This window comes from Nerophis ophidion, linkage group LG21 (genome assembly GCF_033978795.1).
Source record: "Nerophis ophidion isolate RoL-2023_Sa linkage group LG21, RoL_Noph_v1.0, whole genome shotgun sequence".
Classification (NCBI taxonomy): Eukaryota; Metazoa; Chordata; class Actinopteri; order Syngnathiformes; family Syngnathidae; genus Nerophis; species Nerophis ophidion.
The window spans coordinates 718,966-741,194 of NC_084631.1; the positions used below are offsets into that span (position 1 = coordinate 718,966).

The window sequence follows — 22,229 nt, forward strand, 5'->3', positions numbered from 1 at the left end:
AATTAAAAATGTCGAGCAAAGTGAGACCAGCTTGCTAGTAAATAAATACAATTTAAAAAATAGAGGCAGCTCACTGGTAAGTGCTGCTATTTGAGCTATTTTTAGAACAGGCCAGCGGGCGACTCATCTGGTCCTTACGGGCGACCGCGTTGGTGACCCCTGTGATGTAGTGATTGGAGCACATACTTGTTGGTCACAAAAAAAAACAATCATGAAGTTTGGTTCATTTATGAATTTATTATGTGTCTACTAAAAATGTGAGCAAACGTGCTGGGTCAAAAGTATACATACAGCAATGTTAATATTTGCTTACATATCCTTTGGCATGTTTCACTGCAATAAGGCGCTTTTGGTAGTGTTAGAATAATTATGTATTTATTATCACACAACTCTTATGCTTACGGGCCGTTGCTATAGTTATTATCAATTATGCTGAAGTGGTATTTTTCTGTCTGTGCAAAACTGGCCATCCAAAAGATTGCAAGACAGTCTCGTATCCGTGTGTTAGCTCCCCATAAGATGTGTGTGTGTGTGTGTGTGTGTGTGTGTGTGTGTGTGTGTGTGTGTGTGTGTGTGTGTGTGTGTGTGTGTGTGTGTGTGTGTGTGTGTGTGTGTGTGTGTGTGTGTGTGTGTGTGTGTGTGTGTGTGTGTGTGTGTGTGAATATGAGTCTTTCAGGCGTCGAGAGAGCAACCAGGGAATGAACAACCATCGACGGGTGGATTAGCTCCGGATGCTATCGGGGTCGAAATGTCGCCAGAGGAAGCACGTTTTTTAGCTTTTGTGATGACGTGTTTCGATGACATCATACAGTCCTGGTCAAAAGTTTCCATACACTTGTAAAGAACATAATGTCACGGCTGTCTGGGGTTTATAATCATTTCTACAACTCTTATTTTGTTGTGATAGAGTGATTGGAGCACATACTTGTTGGTCCCAAAATAAACATTCATGAAGTTTGCTTCTTTTAGGAATGTATTCTGGGTCTACTGAAAATGTGAACAAATGTGCTGGTTCAAAAGTGTACATACAGCAATGTTAATATCTGTGTGAATGGGCAAATGTGGACGTAGTGTCAAAGCGCTTTGGGCTCCTTAAAAAGGGCTAGAAAAGCGCTATACAAGTACAACCCATTTACCTTTTTTGCTTACATATCCTTTGGCAAGTTTCACTGCAATAAGGCGCTTTTGGTAGTGTTAGAATAATTATGTATTTATTATCACACAACTCTTATGCTTACGGGCCGTTGCAATAGTTATTATCAATTGTGCTGAAGTGGTATTTTTCTTTGTCTGTGCAAAGCCATAACTTTAGAGTCATAAAACCTGGTACTTTATACATGCTAACGGTTAACTTTTTTTTTTTTTCTTTTTTTTTTTTTTACATAATTTTACATGCATATACTTCATAGACAAATAACTTGGTACTGGACACATGCCAACTATGAGCATACTATTTGTTTGCTAACTTGTTTTGTCAATTTTGCAGCCGAACGCCTGAGACTCACATAACTTGGTATTTGACAAATGCTAACTGTTAGCATGATAACGTTAGCCTTCTAGCATGATAACTTTTTAAAGCCAATTTTACAGCCAAACGTCTCAGAGTCATATAACTTGGTGCTTGACACGTACTAACTGTTAGCATGCTACCTTTTTTCAGCCAATACTGCAGCCGAACGCCTCATACAATTTGGTACTTGACACATGCTAACTATGAGCATACTAACATTAGTTTGCTGACTTTTGTAAATATTGCAGCCGAACGCCTCAGACTCATATAACTTGGTACTTGGCACATGCTAACTGTTAGCATGATGACGTTAGCCTTCCAACATGAAACATTTTTTTTGCTAATTTTACAGCCAAACACCTCCGAATCATACAACTTGGTACTTGACACATGCTAACTCTTAGCATGCTAACTGTTTTGGCCAATTCTGCAGCCCAACACTTCGGAGTTATATAACTTGGTACTTTTTACATGCTAACTGTTAGCATTTTTTTTTAAACATAATTTTACATTTAACTTTTTTAGCCGATTTTACAGCCGAACGCCTCCGAGTCATATAACTTGGTACTTGACACATGCTAACTGTTGGCATGCTAACTTTTTTTTTATCCAATTCTGCAGCCGAACCGCTCCAAAAACTTGGTACTTGACACATGCTAACTATGAGCATACTACTAGTGTGTGTGGCAATCATTAGTACTTTAACTTTTTAACTTTAACATTAGATTGCTAACTTGCTCGGTCAATTTTGCAGCTGAACACCTCAGACTTACATAACTTGGCACTATACACATGCTAAATGTTAGCATGCTAACTTGTTTGCCAAATTTTACAGCCGAATGCCTCAGAGTCATACAAGTTGGTACTTGACACATGCTAACTTTTTTTTTTTAGCCAATTCTGCAGCCCAACACTTTGGAGTCATATAACTCAGTACTTTATACATGCTGTCAGCATTTTTATTTTTTTTACATAATTTTACATGTTTATACCAAGTTTATAGACATATAACTTGGTACTAGACACATTCTAACTGTTTGCATGCTAACATTAGCATTTAAGTTGGGCCTTTGCATTTCAGCAGCTTGCACATTTTAGAATTTACACGCAATTTCCACCAAAACTGCATAATCCATTTTTTGTGTGTAATGTTCTTAGTTTGTCCTTGGAATGTGTTCACGGACCAATACCCACTCACGGGCCGTACTTTAAACACCTGTCAAATAATAATAAGAATATAGTTTGCATCTAGCAGAGGAATAGTGGCTTCCACAATACAATAATGAATGAGAATAATCAACATGGAGACATGTATAGTTGTTCTGCATCGGGTAGAAGTAGTGCAAACAAGTCATGGCTGCTGTCCATCTGACAGTGGGGTTATATCCCGGGAGCAGTTAAGCCAGAAGAGGGGACATGTGTCCTATTTTTACCTGCACCCGTGTTGATTGGAAACATAACGTCTGTGTTGATAGCAACAGTGCCAACCCTGATCACCTCTTAGGGGACACCCTTTTTGACATTTTCCATTTCCAAAAACAATATAAGATACATTTTTCTTTAACCTTTAGGGCTCCCCTCAAGTATTCTCCTGGGGACTATTGTGTCTGACCAGTCTTCCTCTCAGGGAATTAAAGTCACTGGTCAATCCCAAGTTCTTTCAGATGACATATGTTGAGTAAGAAGGACCATCAAGACAGAATAGGAATATTATCAAGTTTTACTAAAGCTCTAGGAGACCAGTCCCACAGTCTGTTAATAACGTTATCAAGAAGCAGTCTGAAAGCCAAACGGAAAGAGACTACTTATTGAATACGAAAACAGCCCCCACTCTGCCAAGAAAGGAATACTATGTGCTATACTCCCACATTCCAACCCCTTCAAGGTAAAGCACAGAGTTTACTTTCGGACATAAGAAACAACCAAAAAGAGTACAAATGGGAAAATATTAGCTGTTTTAAAAATGACTATGAATAAAAAAATCATTCTTAAAAATGTAAGAATTCTCCACAGGACACGAAAGGGTCTCAGCCCTAAAAAATAAAAAAATATATATATTTAAAAAAATATTTTCATTCAACGCTTCTCTAGATCTACTCCAGGGATATTTGTTAATATAAATGAAAAATATATATATTTTTAAATGTTTACCCTTTCTTGTCAAAGAAAACCCTGCTTTTGTGTCAAAAACACAAAATATGCAATATCCCCCCCTCTTCCCCCCAAAAAACATTTTTAAAATGGAATATAATGGTAGCCTTAAATATGGCGATAATTTATAACATTGATTTTAATTCATTATCATTTTTGGAGCTATAAAAGTTTTTTATGTATAAGAAAAGCCTCACTAAAATTATTTGGAATCCAACCAGGGTCCCACTCATAAAAGTGTTAAAAATAAGTTTGACTTTTTTTTAAATCTGTAGATCAACTTTAGATCAATTCTTAAGTTTTTATACTTTTTTTTATATGTTTAGTTGAGTTGATACCAAAATGGATACATGGATGATACAGCAGAGGATTGGGAGAATGTCATGTGGTCAGATGAAACCAAAATAGAACTTTTTGGTATAAACTCAACTCGTCGTGTTTGGTGGAAGAAGAATACTGAGTTGCATCCCACGAACACCATACCTACTGTGAAGCATGGGGGTGGAAACATCATGCTTTGGGGCTGTTTTTCTGCTAAGGGGACAGGACGATTGATCCGTGTTAAGGAAAGAATGAATGGGGCCATGTATCCTGAGATTTGGAGCCAAAACCTCCTTCCATCAGTGAGAGCTTTGAATGTTTGACCAAATACTTATTTTCCACCATTATTTACAAATAAATTCTTTAAAATTCCTACAATGTGAATTCCTGGATTTTTTTCCCACATTCTGTCTCTCCCAGTTGAAGTGTACCTATGATGAAAATGACAGATCTCTGTCATCATTTGAAGTGGGATCGGAATGAAGATTTACAAAATCAGCTGAAATTTTTTTAATCCTGAAATCCTAAAACATCTGTGGCTGACTGAATACTTTTTTTCCCCGCTGTATATATATATATATATACAGCGGGGAATATATATATATATATATATATATATATATATATATATATATATATATATATATACATGTATATATACTTGTTTTTGCTCATGTTGAATTATATGTCAATCTACTATAAAAATACTTACCCATTAAACTACCTGTTAGATTTAGAGTGCAGGCGTACGGCACCCCTTGAACGCACCACAGTTATTATTACCCATGATAAAATCTGGTTTGATTCCATTGTCGAGCTGCATACTTCTCACCTGTCACTCACCATCAGAAGCTGTGGATGTGTTCGCCAACAAGAAGAGGACAATCACAACCAAGGAAGTTGAGTCAAGTTTTCTGTTTGGATATATATTTTAATACGTTGGCTGGATGGGGGTAGTCCCAAATCCTCATTGGGAGTCCCGAGTAGACCTGAAAATGGTAGAAAAATAAGATTTTCCCACTTTTTTTGCGCTTGAATGTCACAAAGGGGGAATGCTTACCCAAAAATGAAAATAAATGTATTTCCTCAATGCCACATAACTGGTCCTGGAGTTGAAAGACAAATCCCAAATCCTCATTGGGAGTCTCGACTAGACCCAAAAATGGCAGAAAATTAATATTTTCCCTCTTCTTTGTGCTTTGATGTCATGAGGGGGGATGCTTACCCAAAAATGCAAAACATGTCTTCCTGGAGCTCGTATGGACCACAGCTGAGAAAGCGATATCTTTATGGTAAAGAAACAACTTCTCCACAGACATCTTCCAAATGAACACACCATGACTTCTCAATGCCGCAGACGTTTATTGACAAAAACAAGCCACTTCTTTATAAATGATACAGAGTACTAGACACATGTTTCCTTCCCTTTCGTAAAGCTTTATTTGACAGGACCCCTGCCAACAAGCCGGGGTCCTACAGGCAGCCGGGCTCCTTATACATTTACATACACGGTCTGTGGCTCCTGGCGTTAAATAACTCTGTATTCCCAGACACAAACACACTTTGTTCAACTTAACAATATCAGAAAGCACGGTAGTAATAATAATAATAATAACAACGACCATTGTCAAACAGGTTTTTTTTTTGCGCGGGGGGTTAGGGGTTCTTATACTGTATTTTCTAAAAATTCAGTCATCTTTGAGGTGCACCGAAAAATGCGTGTGATGTTTCAATAAAACTTGCACCAGAACACATGTTGAAGACAAGAGAATACTGATCGTGTGTGTCGTTTTATGGATGAGTGCTTATCTTATCCCAAACATGTCCTCCTCCTCCTCGTCCTACCGTCCTGCGTCCTTTGCATGTTGTCATGGAAACAGCACAGGTTTGGCACACTACTCTCTAAGCCGCTGTGTGTTGGTGGAGGCTCAAGCGGAGACATAAGGCGCGTGTCCATGGCTGGATGGTAGGCGGCTCACAGGACCTCTGCCAGGGAGACCAGACAACAAGGTCAGACACACGACAAAACACTTTTTTTTTACTAGGAATGTTCAAAATATTTTGGCCCAAAGTTAAGCCTTATACGCTATTTTGCCAGCCATCCAAATGATGAGTCCTAATCATACTTGCCCACCTTGAGACCTCCGATTTCGGGAGGTGGGGGTGTGGTTAAGAGGGGAGGAGTATATTGACAGCTAGAATTCACCAAGTCAAGTATTTCATATATACAGTATAGATATACATATATACAGTATATATATACATATATACAGTATATATATATATATACAGTATATATATATATATATATATATATATATATATATATATATATCCCAAAAGTATGCAAACAAAACTGTTTTTAGATAATTGATACGTCAAACTTGCATAAATAAATCTTAAGGAATATAACATAACTTGGCTTCTGAGAGCTTCAAAATGTAATGAATAAAATGCTACAGTTGTTGATAAACAAACAATTATTTTAATAATTACACATGGTCATTTTAAATGAATTATTATGATCATTTAAAATTAATTACTTCAAATATGTTTATTTTAATGTACAATTCTATAGCTGGATGTAATAAGGAGTCAGAAAAAATACAAAAAAAATACAATTAATTTTCATGTTTTTAGCAAAATATAGTAAAAAAATGTTGTTTTTTTTAAATTAATAAATATATACTTATTTTTAGGTAAGATAAACATAATAATACAATTTATCTGTAGTCTGGATGATTTAGTTCTTGTCACGCGGTTGTCCTCCCGTCTCTTCCCCAAGGATGGCTGCATGAGCTGGGCACACATCTGCAGATGGGCACACACCTGCAGATGGGCACACACCTGCAGATGGGCACACACCTGCAGATGTCCTATGTCAGGGGTCCCCAACCTTTTTGGAACTGCGGACCGGTCAACGCTTGAAATTTTGTCCGACGGAGGTTAGTAAAAAAATCCAATCATGTGTGCTTACAGACTGTATTGACATATATTGTAGGAGCCAGAAATATAAATAACAGAAAGAAACAAGCCGTTTGTGTTAATAGGGGAGGGAGTTTTTTTGGGTTGGTGCACTAAGTGTACAGTATCTTGTGTTTTTTATGTTGATTTAATAAAAATAAATAAAATAAAATCAAAAAAACATCCACGGCCCGGTGGTTGGGGACCACTGCCCTAGGTCAACAACACGGTTGGCGGCCCGTCGGTGCAAAACTGGTACGTCTACTTCACCCTCAGCAGCCTGACCAGCGTGGGCTTCAAAGGTGTGCGCCAACACGGACGGCGAGAAGATCTTCTCCATCTGCACCACGCTCATCGGAATAACGTGATTGGGCAGGCATGCTGTTTGTATCGTGGGAAGGCAGACGTGAAAAAAGGCTGTCCTCACTCAGGTCCGCATGGAGCTGGAGGGGGCGTGGCCTCCAGCTCTGGCTGAAAACCGGGAGATTTTTGGGAGAATATTTGTCCCGGGAGGTTTTCGGGAGAGGCGCTGAATTTTGGGAGTCTCCCGGGAAAATCGGGAGGGTTGGCAAGTATGGTCCTCATCACTTGGTGTATACAATCAAGCAATTAGGAATGAAGACTGCTTCTACAAACATTTGTGAAAGAATGGGCCGCTCTCAGTGATTTCCAGCAAGGAACTGTCATTGGATGCCACCTGTGCGACAAATCCAGTCGTGAAAGGTCCTCGCTCCTAAATATTCCAAAGTCAATTTTATTATAAAAAAGTGAAGACTTTGGGAACAACAGCAACTCAGCCACAAAGTGGTAGGCCCACATAAACTGACAGAGGGGTCAGCAGAGGAATTATGGTGTGGGGTTGTTTTACAAGAATTGGTTCCAATGAAAGGAACTTTGAATACTCCAGGATCTTGCCGATTGTATTGTACCATATGTCCCGCCAAGAAATCTGCCTTCAAAGAACTCCGGCTTATTAGTGATTCCTAGAGCCCAAAAAAAGTCTGCTGGTTATAGAGCGTTTTCATTTCAGGCTCCAGTACTCTGGGGGGCACAGGTCTGGTGGCCATGGATGAAGTGCTGGGGGGGTCGCCCACATCTGCGGTCCTCTCCATGGTTTCTCATAGTCATTATCATTGACGTCCCACTGGATTGAGTTTTTCCTGGCCCTTATGTGGGATCTGAACCGAGGATGTCGTTGTGGCATGTGCAACCCTTTGAGACACTTGAGATTTAGGGCTATATAAATAAAAATTGATTGGTTGATGATGAGGATACTAAAAACATTTTGGACAATTCCATGACCCCAACTTTGTGGGAACAGTTTGGAGCGGGCCCCTTCATCTTCCAACATGACTGTGCACCAGTGCACAAAGCAAGGTCCATAAAGACATAGATGACAGAGTCTGGTGTGGATGAACTTGACTGGCCTGCACAGAGTCCTGACCTGAATCCGATAGAACACTATCCATCCATCAGTTTTCTATTGCTTGTCCCTTTTGGGGTCGCGGGGGGTTCGGGGGCCTATCTCAGCTGCATTCAGGCGGAAGGCGGGGTACACATTTTTCTACCACTTGTCCTTAATAATGTTAACAAAATATTAGAATGATAAAAGACACAAAATGTTACTGCATACATCAGCAGACTAATTGGGAGCCTTTGTTTGTTTACTTACTACTAAAAGAAAAGTTGTCCCGTATGTTCATTATTTTATTTAAGGACAAAATTGCATGTTTAATGTACCCTAAGATTTTTTTGTTAAAATAAAGCCAATAATGCTATTTTTGTGGTCCCCTTTATTTAGAAAAGTATTGAAATACATTTTGGTACCGGTACCAAAATACTGGTATCGGGACAACCCTGGTAGCCTCTATCCAGTGCAACTTCATCAATTAAAAAAGGAAATAAATAAACAGTGGGTTTCACTGTTGATGCACTGTACGACTGCTTCTAAAATGCCCATAAAAAGTGGTAGATAGCTCCTGCTTGTTTGAAAACACAGCAAAACTCCACAGGAAGGAGCATTTTAGAATGAATGTGCAGTATATGATCAAGTGTCGCTGAGGTGAAAGCCCCGTTTAACCACACACAAAAAGCTTGTTTAGTAAGGCGGTCTGCACCACTTTTCAGTTGTACACAAAGTGTTTGTATGATTCACGCCTACTAATAGTACATACTATTTTATAGTATTTGGATCTTAGTAAATCCTTCCCTAAGTGCATTAATCACGTGACAACTGGCATGTCATTTCTAGCTGACAACTGCTGTGAGAATTGTTAGCTGGCAGTTTGCACCGCTAAAGATAGACTGCAACTGGTGCGCTAATTGCTAGCACGCAAGAAAAGTGCTAATCACTTGCTGGCTTAAATTCTAGCATAGATACAATAATGTATTTTTTTAAATTTATAATCATATGATGAACGTGCAAGGTACAGTGAGTACAGTGTCAATATCGCTGCTATTTCTAAAGTACACGACAGTGAGTTATATCAATGTTCTAGTGCAGGGGTCACCAGACTTTTTGAAACCAAGAGCTACTTCTTGGGTACTGATTAATGCCAAGGGCTACCAGTTTGATACACACTTAAATAAATTGCCAGAAATAGCCAATTTGCTCAATTTACCTTTAATAAATAAATCTATATATATAAAAAAAATGGGTATTTCTGTCTGTCATTCCGTCGTACATTTTTTTTCCTTTTAAGGAAGGTTTTTTTGTAGAGAATAAATGATGAAAAAAACACTTAACTGAACAGTTTAAAAAAGGAGAAAACACGAAAAAAATGAAAATTAAATTTTTAAACATAGTTTATCTTCAATTTCAACTCTTTAAAATTAAAAAATCTACCGAAAAAAAGAAGAGGAAAACTAGCTAATTCGAATCTTTTTGAAACAATTAAAAAAATAATTTATGGAACATCATTAGTAATTTTTCCTGATTAAGATTTATTTTACAATTTTGATGACATGTTTTAAATAGGTTAAAATCCAATCTGCATTTTGTTAGAATATATAACAAATTGGACCAAGCTATATCTCTAACAAAGACTAATCATTATTTCTTCTAGATTTTCCAGACCAAAATTTTAAAAGAAATTCAGAAGACTTTGAAATAAGATTTAAATTTGATTCTACAGATTTTCTAGATTTGCCAGAATAATTTTTTTAAATTTTAATCATAATAAGTTTGAAGAAATATTTCACAAATATTCTTCATCGTAAAAACAGAAGCTAAAATGAAGAATTAAATAAAAATGTATTTATTATACTTTACAATAAAAAAAAAAAATACTTGAACATTGATTTAAATTGACAGGAAAGAAGAGGAAGGAATTTAAAAGGTAAAAAGGTATACAGTATGTGTTTAAAAATCCTAAAATCATTTTTAAGGTAGTATTTTTTCTCTAAAATTGTCTTTCTGAAAGTTATAAGAAGCAAAGTAGAAAAATAAATGTATTTATGTAAACAAGTGAAGACCAAGTCTTTAAAATATTTTCTTGGATTTTCAAATTCTATTTGAGTTTTGTCTCTCTTAGAATTAAAAATGTCGAGCAAAGCGAGACCAGCTTGCTAGTAAATAAATACAATTTAAAAAATAGAGGCAGCTCACTGGTAAGTGCTGCTATTTGAGCTATTTTTAGAACAGGCCAGTGGGCGACTCATCTGGTCCTTACGGGCGACCTGGTGTTGGTGACCCCTGGTCTAGTGTATTTAAATACATTTACATTTGTTTAGAAATGACATGGGAATATAAAAAAAGGTTTAAAATGTAGTCTAATCCAGTGTTTTTCAACCTTGTTTGAGCCGAGGCACACCAACAGCAGAAATCATTACAAAATGAAACTAAGTTGACAGCAAAAAGTCGTTGTCACAATTGTTGGATATGACTTTGAAGCATAAGCAAGCATGCATGACTATAGCTCTTGTCTCAAAGTAGGTGTACTGTCACCAGCTGTCACATCACGCCATGACTTATTTGTGACTTTTTTTGCTGTGTGTAGTGTTTTAATTCTTGTCTTGCGCTCCTATTTTGGTGGCTTTTTCTCACTTTTTGGGGTATTTTCCTATAGTGGTTTCATGTCTTCCTTTGAGCGATATGTCCCGCATCTACTTTGTTTTAACAATCAAGACTATTTCAGTTGTTGTCATGTCATGTACGGATGTACTTTGTGGACGTCGACTTCGCTCCACAGTAAGTCTTTGCTGTCGTCCAGCATTTTGTTTTTGTTTACTTCGTAGCCAGTTCAATTTTAGTTTCTTTCTGCATAGTCTTACCTAAGCTTTAATTTTTTTTCTTAGGAGCACTCGCTTTCTGTTTATTTTTGATTTAAGCATTAGACATCTTTTTACCTGCACACAGCCTTCCACTGTTTCACACATCTTCAACACTATTAGCATCGGCTGCCACCTACTGATATGGAAGAGTATTACACGGCTACTCTGCCCAGCTCTGGACAGCACAGACACTCCACAACAACACATCATTTGCAGACTAGAATTACTGATTTGCAAAAAAATATTTGTAACCCAAATATGTGAAATGAGATCATCTCCCACGACACACCACACTGTATCTCCCACGACACACCACACTGTATCTCCCACGGCACACCACACTGTATCTCCCACGCCACACCACACTGTATCTCCCACGGCACACCACACTGTATCTCCCACGACACACCACACTGTATCTCCCACGGCACACCACACTGTATCTCCCACGCCACACCACACTGTATCTCCCACGCCACACCACACTGTATCTCCCACGCCACACCACACTGTATCTCCCACGCCACACCACACTGTATCTCCCACGACACACCACACTGTATCTCCCACGCCACACCACACTGTATCTCCCACGACACACCACACTGTATCTCCCACGACACACCACACTGTATCTCCCACGACACACCACACTGTATCTCCCACGACACACCACACTGTATCTCCCACGACACACCACACTGTATCTCCCACGCCACACCACACTGTATCTCCCACGCCACACCACACTGTATCTCCCACGACACACCACACTGTATCTCCCACGACACACCACACTGTATCTCCCACGGCACACCACACTGTATCTCCCACGGCACACCACACTGTATCTCCCACGACACACCACACTGTATCTCCCACGACACACCACACTGTATCTCCCACGACACACCACACTGTATCTCCCACGACACACCACACTGTATCTCCCACGCCACACCACACTGTATCTCCCACGCCACACCACACTGTATCTCCCACGACACACCACACTGTATCTCCCACGACACACCACACTGTATCTCCCACGGCACACCACACTGTATCTCCCACGGCACACCACACTGTATCTCCCACGACACACCACACTGTATCTCCCACGACACACCACACTGTATCTCCCACGGCACACCACACTGTATCTCCCACGGCACACTACACAGTGGGTGCAAAACACTGGTCTAATCAACCACAAATTTGCGGACAAACCTCCCGGGGGCCAGGAAGTGGCCGTTGATGACCTGTGGTGTATTGAGTAGCTCACCTGCCACATGCTGCGGTTTCATGGGTCCTGTCTTCATGAGGAAAGGTTCTCCTCCAGTGAGCAGCGCACCTTGTGATGCTGCAGAGTTGGCACCGCTGTTCATCTGCATGATCTGCTCCAACTCGCCGTTGGCCGACACGCCGTTCTGGACTCCGTTTGACACAGGGTCGGACGCGGCGGGACTCAGCAGGTTTTCGCCTGTCCGGGAAAGACCGTATTGTGGTTCAAATTCTTCATGCGAATAGAAAACGGTGATCAAAAAGGCGCAGAAGACCTTTACTCAGCTCTGTGTCTTTTCCATTAACCTGCTGTGAGGCCTTCACCTCCTTCTGTGAGCACAACAAGGTTATTACGACACCACAAGAGGACGGCGGGTTGCAGTTCAGAACAACCAACCTTTTCTCCTGCATCACTTTTGCGAGTCCTCTTCATGATCTCCTCAAGACGCTGCACACAAAACAAACAGGAGTCAATTGGCCTCTTTCAAGGCGGAACAACTCCCTTCTTCTTCACCCTCACCTTCTTTCTCTCCAGGCGCTCCTGCTCTTCTTTTTGGAAGTGCTTCTCCCTCTCCATGCGCTGCTGCTCAGCCTCCTCACGTGCTTTTGCATCAGCCTCCTCCTTCTGAAATAAGGACACACCAGAATATTACCACAACGAACACAACAATACATCATATTTATTTAGACATATTTTCTCACTTAACAACTTGAGCAAGTGTCTCCAAACTTTTGACTGGTACAAAACATATGGAATCACACACACACACACACACACACACACACACACACACACACACACACACACAGACACACACAATTATTTATATTTTTATATATATGTATTGTAGGGCTGCGATTCTTTGGGTGTCCCACGATTCGCTTCAATTCGATTCAATTCGATTCAATTCGATTCAAAAACGATATTTTTCCGATTCAAAATGATTGTGTATTCATTCAATACATAGATTTCAGCAGGATCTACCCCAGTCTGCTCACATGCTAGCAGAGTAGTAGATTTTTGTGAAAAGCTTTTATAATTGTAAAGGACAATGTTTTATCCACTGATTGCAATAATGTAAATTTGTTTGAACTATTAAAGGAAGCAAAAATAAGACTTATTTTATCTTTGTGCAAACATTGGACACAGTGTGTTGTCCAGCTTATGAGATGCCATGCAAGTGTAAGCCACTGTGACACTATTGTTCTTTTTGATTATTTTTATAAATGTCTAATGATAATGTCAATGAGGGATTTATAATCACTGCTATGCTGAAATGATAACTAATATTGATACTGTTGTTGATAATATTCACTACTTTTGGTTTGTTCTGTGTGGTGTTTGTGTCTCCTCTCAATTGTTCTGTTTATTGCAGTTCTGAGTGTTGCTGGCTCAGCTTTGCTTTTGGAATTGGATTGCATTGTTATGGTATTGCTGTGTATTGTTTTGTTGGATTGATTAAAATAAAATAAAAATAAAAAAATAAATAAAAAATTTATTTAAAAAAAATGAGAATCGATTCTGAATCACACAACGTATTCGATTCGTATTCGAATCGATTTTTTCCAACACCCCTTATGTATAGTATGTATATATACATATATATGTATATATTATATATGTATATATATATATACATATATATGTGTATATATGTATGTGTATATGTATACGTACACATATACATATATGTGTATATTTATGCATATACAGTATACATATACAGTATATATATATATATATATATATATATATATATATATATATATATATATATATATACATATATGTATATGTATATATATATATATATATATATATATATATATATATATATATATATATATATATATATGTATATATATATATATATATATATATATATATATGCGGTCATCTCCAAGGTTTCTCATAGTCATCATTGTCACTGGGTGTGAGTTTTTCCTTGCCCATATGTGGGTCCCTGTACCGAGGATGTCGTTGTGGTTTGTGCAGCCCTTTGAGACACTTGTGATTTAGCGCTATATAAATAAACATTGATTGAATGATATGTATTTTTTTATTTTGTAAAAAAGCTAAAAATATATAATTCAAGACCAACAGTTGTGTTATGAGTGGTATTAGTTTTTATTTTATTTGTTTAATTATATATCTCGGGCCAATAAAAAAGTAACCATGTGTTGCAAAAGGCCGAAGGGGAAGTATCGGACATCCCTGGAATAACAGGAAAGTCAAGTTTTGAGCAAATAAATGAAGTGCTCTCAAGTAAAACATTTTTTTGAAAAAAGGACATTATGACAGTAAAATAACACTTGTGTCAAAATATTTGTTTTAAAGTTAACTTAATTTATGCAAACAAGTAATTTAAAAGTGTGATTATTCTGATAAAAAAAAACGAATTTTATAAATATTTTTTTATTTTGTAAAAAGGCAAAAAAATATATATATTTCAAGGCTACTAGTTGCATTATAACTGGTATCAACAGTTTGTCTTTGGTTAATGATATCCTCCCACTGTTCATGGCATTGGACAGCCCTGTGTTTGAGAGCTACCAGCAGAGGGCAGTAGAGTGCCACATTGTTCACTATTGACACTCAGTCACCACCAAGCAGACACATGCACTAAAATGAGCATCAGTGCAGATTTTGCCGCTTTAGATTTGAACATGTATGTAATATTTCCCAACAGAAGCCAACACCTTGGACCCGCTAGATAAGACTCTGTCAAACAATGCAGCGATTGAAGGAGACGGGCCGAGATCTTGGGTCCTGGCGCACACTGACGCCACTTGTCTGCCCATCTGCACACTGCAGGGCTTGAAGGAAGGAGACACAGGCCTGTCACTATCTCCTCCATCACAATGGCACCTCCTCGCCGTTATGCAGGTCACCAGCTGGCATGTGTCCGGGCAGACAAGGGGCCTCGGACTATTAGGGCTCACGCGTGACATATATAATCCGTGACGGCAGCTCACATATTCTCCCCTCTTTTAATCGTTCCAGATGCCAGACAGCGCATGGTCCCATGCATTAAGAAGCCCAGATGGTAAATGGCTTTACTGCATAGGAGGGGGGCTTGATCACTGGGGGTCCACTCGCCTTAATGGAAAGTTGAGGGCTTTACACTAACACCTGTATTTACACTTCAAATGTGGAAATATGTGTGTGGCAGCTCCACTAAAGTGCTTTTTGACAGTTGAACATTAAAACAATAATTACACCATCTACTGTGATGCATGTTTGATTTAAAAAATATATATATGTATATATATATATCCCGAAGACTATTTGAGAGGTCAAAGGTAACTGATGTTGGACTTTCACTTTAACTGTTTTAGAAGAGGATTTAATTGTAAAAGTTGTATTTATTATTGTTATATTAGAACATTTTATTATTGAATATGAAAACATTTCTTTTTAATTACATGACTATTATAAAATATTATTAGTACATATATTAAAACATTATATTCAATTATAGCCTTATTATATTTAGAATGTTAACTGTAATGACAATAAAACGAAAATTGCATTACTTTTTATAAAATTGCTTTGGTTAAAAAAATGTAAATACAAAGTTGTAATTTACATTGTTTTATATAAACATTTTAATATTAAATATAAACATATTTATATTTGAAATCAAAATATTATACAAAATATTATTACATATATCTTAGAAAACCTGATATTTAATTATATCATTATTATCTTTAGAAAAGCATTTAACGGTAATAAAAGTTAAATGAAAACTGCATTATATATTTTTATGAAGATAATTGATTTGATTTAATATTTTCAAATATTGTAATCAAGCGAAAGTAACACATTGTTTTGTAATAGGACTTCATTGTAAATGCTGTATTTACAGTTAAAGTTAAAGGACCAATGATTGTCACACACACACACACACACACACACACACACACACACACACACACACACACACACACACACACACACACATTAGGTGTGGCGAAATTATTCTCTGCATTTGACCCATCACCCTTGATCACCCCCTGGGAGGTGAGGGGAGCAGTGAGCAGCAGCGGTGGCCACGCCCGGGAATCATTTTTGGGGATTTAACCCCCAATTCCAACCCTTGATGCTGAGTGCCAAGCAGGGAGGTATTTATTATCATTAAATGTATTATTATTATTATTATTATTATAGAACACTTTTTTACTAAACAAAAATGTATTGATATTATTATTATTAAATATTATCATTACATATATAAAAATATCCTATTTAATTATATTGTTTAGAAATACATTTAACTGTAATGATAGTTGCCTTACTATGTATTTTTAGTCATCAGACAACATTTAATGTTAATTATCTCCAAAGTAAAACAGTAAAAGTCTTTTGAAGGGCATAAAAACTTTTTGGATATATATTTCTTCTTCTTTCATAACATGGTCACTACTGCCTAATCCCTCTTGTTGTATTCTTATTTTACTGTCATTGTTGCTTTTTATTTTTATTCTAATTGAAATATTTTTATATTTTGTTTCCATTTATACCCCCATTTTTTACTTTTTAAATGATATCTCAATTCTGTACACTGCTGCTGAAATTTAAATTTTCCTGAGGGAACTCCTGAAGGAATAAATAAAGTACTAACTAACTAACTAACTAACTAACTAACTAACTAACTATCTATCTATCTATCTATCTATCTTCTTATCAAATTTGTTTTGCTTAAATTCTCAATAAACATTTTTATTGTTTATTTTGACAGTTTTGAAGCCTTTAGATCAGATAACATCCCAGCTTTAAACTAGTAAAAACCTCATGTTTTACACATATTTACCATAATGAAAAATACAGATGAAAACCTTGACATCATTTGATCAAAAGGCTTTCAGAGTGTTTGAATTCGATTAAAAAAAACATCACCTGTTTGCAATTTTTGCTTATGGGTTAATATAATTGCTTTGGATGATATATTTTTAATCAATATGGTATAACAGTAATAATAATAAAGTTTGATGGAATAAATCCATGTGTGTTGTGTTCCTTGTGGCTTATGCACACAACATGTGCGGAAAAGGTGTTAAAATGAGATCAAGGCAGCATAAATGAGTCGTTTGTGATGTTAAAAAAGACAAAGTGACCTGTTTTTGCAGCCTGTCGTTCTCCTCCTGCTCGGCTTTGGCTCGTTCCTTGGCCTGCTCCTCCTCTTCAGCCCGCTGGGCTTCGTCCCTCAGACGCTGCTGCTCGGCCATGAATCGAGCCTCCTCCTCGCGCCGCTTCCTCTCCTCTGCGTCGCGCGCCATGCCCTCCTCCCTGAGGATCCTGGGATGAGGTGTCAGGTGTGACACACCACGACGTGCCACCTTACATTCTGTGATTGACGCATGGACGCTGAGACGTACCTGTTCTTCTGCTCTAGCTCCTGGCGCTCCTGGTCCTCCCGCTCCCGCTGCTCCCGGGCTTGCCTGCGCTTCTCGGCGAGGACGCGAGCGGCCTCCTCGGGGTCGTTAGTGCCAGCCGATGGCCTGCCGGACGTCACAACCGGGGCGGCGGCGGGATTGCTTGTGGCGTTCACTGCGGGTGAAGCAGCTGGCGTGGGGAGCTCTTCTTTTGGCACTTGGACCAGCGGTGGGCTGGGAGCGGCAGATGTTGCTGGTGCATGACTGGAGTCTATCACAGAGAGGAAAGAGAGGTGAATGACTGGCCTGAGACTATCTTAGCTCCTAGTACGCATAGCAGCCTTCAAAGACAATACCAACACTAGGGTTGTCCCGACATCAATATTTTGGTTTTGCCTTACTAAACAAGCTTTTTGCATGTATTATACGGGGCTTTCACCACGGCGACACTTCAATCAATCAATGTTTATTTATATAGCCCTAAATCACAAATGTCTCAAAGGACTGTACAAACCACTACGACTACGACATCCTCGGAAGGGCAAGGAAAACTCACATCCAGTGGGACGCCAGTGACAATGATGACTATGAGAACCTTGGAGAGGACCTCAAATGTGGGCAAACCCCCTCCCCCACCTCTAGGGGACCGAAAGCGGGTCTAACATGATCCTGTGAAAGTTCAATCCATAGTGGCTCCAACACAGCCGCGGGAGTTCAGTTCAAAGCAGATCCAAGACAGCAGCAAGAGTCCCGTCCACAGGAAACCATCCCAAGCGGAGGCGGATCAGCATCGTAGAGATGTCCGCAACCGATACACAGGCGAGTGGTCCATCCTGGGTCCCGACACTTGATCATTTACTGCACATTCATTCTATAATGCTCCTTCCTGTGGAGTTTTGCTGTGTTTTCAAACAAGCAGGAACTATCTACCCCTTTTTATGGGCATTTTAGAAGCAGTCGTAGAGTCCATCAACAGTGAAACCCACTGTTCATTATTTGTGGAGGGTTTGGGCGGGGGGGACACAGGTCTGGTGGCCATGGATGAAGTACTGGCTGTCCAGATTCGGGACCCAGGATGGAACGTTCACCTGCGTATCGTTTGGGGACATCTCTGCGCTGCTGATCCGCCTCCACTTGGGATGGTTTCCTGTTGGCTCCACTATGGACGGGACTCTCGCTACTATATTGTGAAGTGAAGTGAATTATATTTATATAGCGCTTTTCTTGAGTGACTCAAAGCGCTTTACATAGTGAAACCCAATATCTAAGTTACATTTAAAGCAGTGTGGGTGGCACTGGGAGCAGGTGGGTAAAGTGTCTTGCCCAAGGACACAACGGCAGTGACTAGGATGGAATCGAACCTGCAACCCTCAAGTTGCTGGCCCGGCCACTCTACCAACCGAGCTATGCCGCCCCATCATATTGGATCCACTATGGATTGGACTTTCACAATATCATGTTAGACCCGCTCGACATCCATTGCTTTCGGTCCCCTGGGGGAGTGGGGGGTTGCCCACATATGCAGTCCTCTCCAAGGTTTCTCATAGTCATCATTGTCACTGTCACCCACGTCCCATTGGGTGTGAGTTTTTCCTTGCCCTTATGTGGGCTCTACCGAGGATGTCGTTGTGGTTTGTGCAGCCCTTTGAGACACTGGTGATTTAGGGCTATATAAATAAACATTGATTGATTGATTATTTATTTCCCTTTTTAATTGCTGAAGTTGCACTGGATAGAGGCTACTAGTGTTGTCCTGATGCCAGTATTTTGATACCGGTACCAAAATGTGTTTCGATACTTTTCCAAATAAAGGGGACAACCAAAAAAATTGCATTATTGACCTTACTTTAATAAAAAATGTTACGGTATATTAAGCATATGTTTATTATTGCAATTTAGTTCATAAATAAAATAGTGAACATACGAGACAAGTTTTCTTTTAGTAGTAAGTAAACAAACAAAGGCTCCTAATTTAGTCTGCTGACATATGCAGTAACATATTGTGTCATTTATACACCTATTATTTTGTCAAAATTATTGAGGACAAGTGGTAAAAAATTAATTATTCATCGACTTGTTCATTTACTGTTAATATCTGCTCATTTTCTCTTTCACATGTTCTATCTACACTTCTGCTAAAATGTAATAATCACTTATTTTTCTGTTGTTTGGATACTTTATATTACTTTTGGAATATACCAAAAATGTAGGTATCGGTCTGATACCAAGTAGTTACAGGGTCGATCATTGGTCATATTCAAAGTCCTCATGTGTCCAGGAACGTATTTCTTGAATTTATAAACATAATATATATACAAAATAAAAGGAAAAAGATATTGTGATGCTAATAAATATCGATGTCATCATAGTAGTATCGACTGGATACGCTCTTGTACTTGGTATCATTACTGTGAATGTCCTCCCATGGCGTTTGTTTACATGGTATCCTCCTACGACAGTGGTTCTTCACCTGGGTTCCATGGAACACTAGGGGTTGGGTGAGTCGGCCGAGGTCAAAACAAACCCGAGTCATCGTGTCAATAAAAACTTCTTCCTACTGATACGGCAACAGCAGACGTCACACTGATCTGCAGGTGTGTCATTTGTTGTGAGTTCATGCACTGTTGCTTTTGTTCTTTGAACCAGGTGATGTTCATGCACGCTTCATTTTAGCAGCAGTAAAAAAACATGCTAACACTTTAGTATGGGAACATATTCACCATCAATTAGTGGCTTATTAACATGCAAATTAGTAAGATATTGGCCCTTAACTAGTCATCATTAAGTACTTATTAATGCCTTATTATAGTGGCTTATTAACATGCAAATTAGTAAGATATTGGCCCTTAACTAGTCATCATGAAGTACTTATTAATGCCTTATTATAGTAGCTTATTAACATGCAAATTAGTAAGATATTGGCCCTTTACTAGTCATCATGAAGTACTTATTAGTGCCTTATTATAGTGGCTTATTAACATGCAAATTAGTAAGATATTGGCCCTTAACTAGTCATCATGAAGTACTTATTAATGCCTTATTATAGTGGCTTATTAACATGCAAATTAGTAAGATATTGGCCCTTAACTAGTCATCATTCACTACTTATTAATGCCTTATTATAGTGGCTTATTAACATGCAAATTAGTAAGATATTGGCCCTTAACTAGTCATCATGAAGTACTTATTAATGCCTTATTATAGTGGCTTATTAACATGCAAATTAGTAAGATATTGGCCCTTAACTAGTCATCATTCACTACTTATTAATGCCTTATTATAGTGGCTTATTAACATGCAAATTAGTAAGATATTGGCCCTTAACTAGTCATCATGAAGTACTTATTAATGCCTTATTATAGTAGCTTATTAACATGCAAATTAGTAAGATATTGGCCCTTTACTAGTCATCATGAAGTACTTATTAGTGCCTTATTATAGTGGCTTATTAACATGCAAATTAGTAAGATATTGGCCCTTAACTAGTCATCATGAAGTACTTATTAATGCCTTATTATAGTGGCTTATTAACATGCAAATTAGTAAGATATTGGCCCTTAACTAGTCATCATTCACTACTTATTAATGCCTTATTATAGTGGCTTATTAACATGCAAATTAGTAAGATATTGGCCCTTAACTAGTCATCATGAAGTACTTATTAATGCCTTATTATAGTGGCTTATTAACATGCAAATTAGTAAGATATTGGCCCTTAACTAGTCATCATTCACTACTTATTAATGCCTTATTATAGTGGCTTATTAACATGCAAATTAGTAAGATATTGGCCCTTAACTAGTCATCATGAAGTACTTATTAATGCCTTATTATAGTAGCTTATTAACATGCAAATTAGTAAGATATTGGCCCTTTACTAGTCATCATGAAGTACTTATTAGTGCCTTATTATAGTGGCTTATTAACATGCAAATTAGTAAGATATTGGCCCTTAACTAGTCATCATGAAGTACTTATTAATGCCTTATTATAGTAGCTTATTAACATGCAAATTAGTAAGATATTGGCCCTTTACTAGTCATCATGAAGTACTTATTAGTGCCTTATTATAGTGGCTTATTAACATGCAAATTAGTAAGATATTGGCCCTTAACTAGTCATCATGAAGTACTTATTAATGCCTTATTATAGTGGCTTATTAACATGCAAATTAGTAAGATATTGGCCCTTAACTAGTCATCATTCACTACTTATTAATGCCTTATTATAGTGGCTTATTAACATGCAAATTAGTAAGATATTGGCCCTTAACTAGTCATCATGAAGTACTTATTAATGCCTTATTATAGTGGCTTATTAACATGCAAATTAGTAAGATATTGGCCCT

At 38.1% G+C, this 22,229-nt stretch overlaps 1 protein-coding gene across 7 annotated transcripts in view; it reads right to left on the reverse strand.

Moving 5' to 3' along the window:
• Positions 1-5,324: 5,324 nt before the first annotated feature.
• LOC133539549 (MAP7 domain-containing protein 1-like) overlaps positions 5,325-22,229 on the reverse strand; it is a 98,668-nt gene continuing 81,763 nt past the window's right edge. For all 7 annotated transcript variants that reach the window (XM_061881537.1, XM_061881540.1, XM_061881539.1 and 4 more), the window contains 7 exons: positions 17,885-18,152; positions 17,624-17,804; positions 13,023-13,127; positions 12,900-12,950; positions 12,778-12,832; positions 12,504-12,701; positions 5,325-5,968 (listed from right to left, as the gene is read on the reverse strand). In XM_061881537.1, coding sequence (XP_061737521.1) covers positions 5,958-5,968; positions 12,504-12,701; positions 12,778-12,832; positions 12,900-12,950; positions 13,023-13,127; positions 17,624-17,804; positions 17,885-18,152 — 869 coding nt within the window. In that variant the 3' untranslated portion in view covers positions 5,325-5,957. The remainder of the gene's footprint in view (positions 5,969-12,503; positions 12,702-12,777; positions 12,833-12,899; positions 12,951-13,022; positions 13,128-17,623; positions 17,805-17,884; positions 18,153-22,229) is intronic.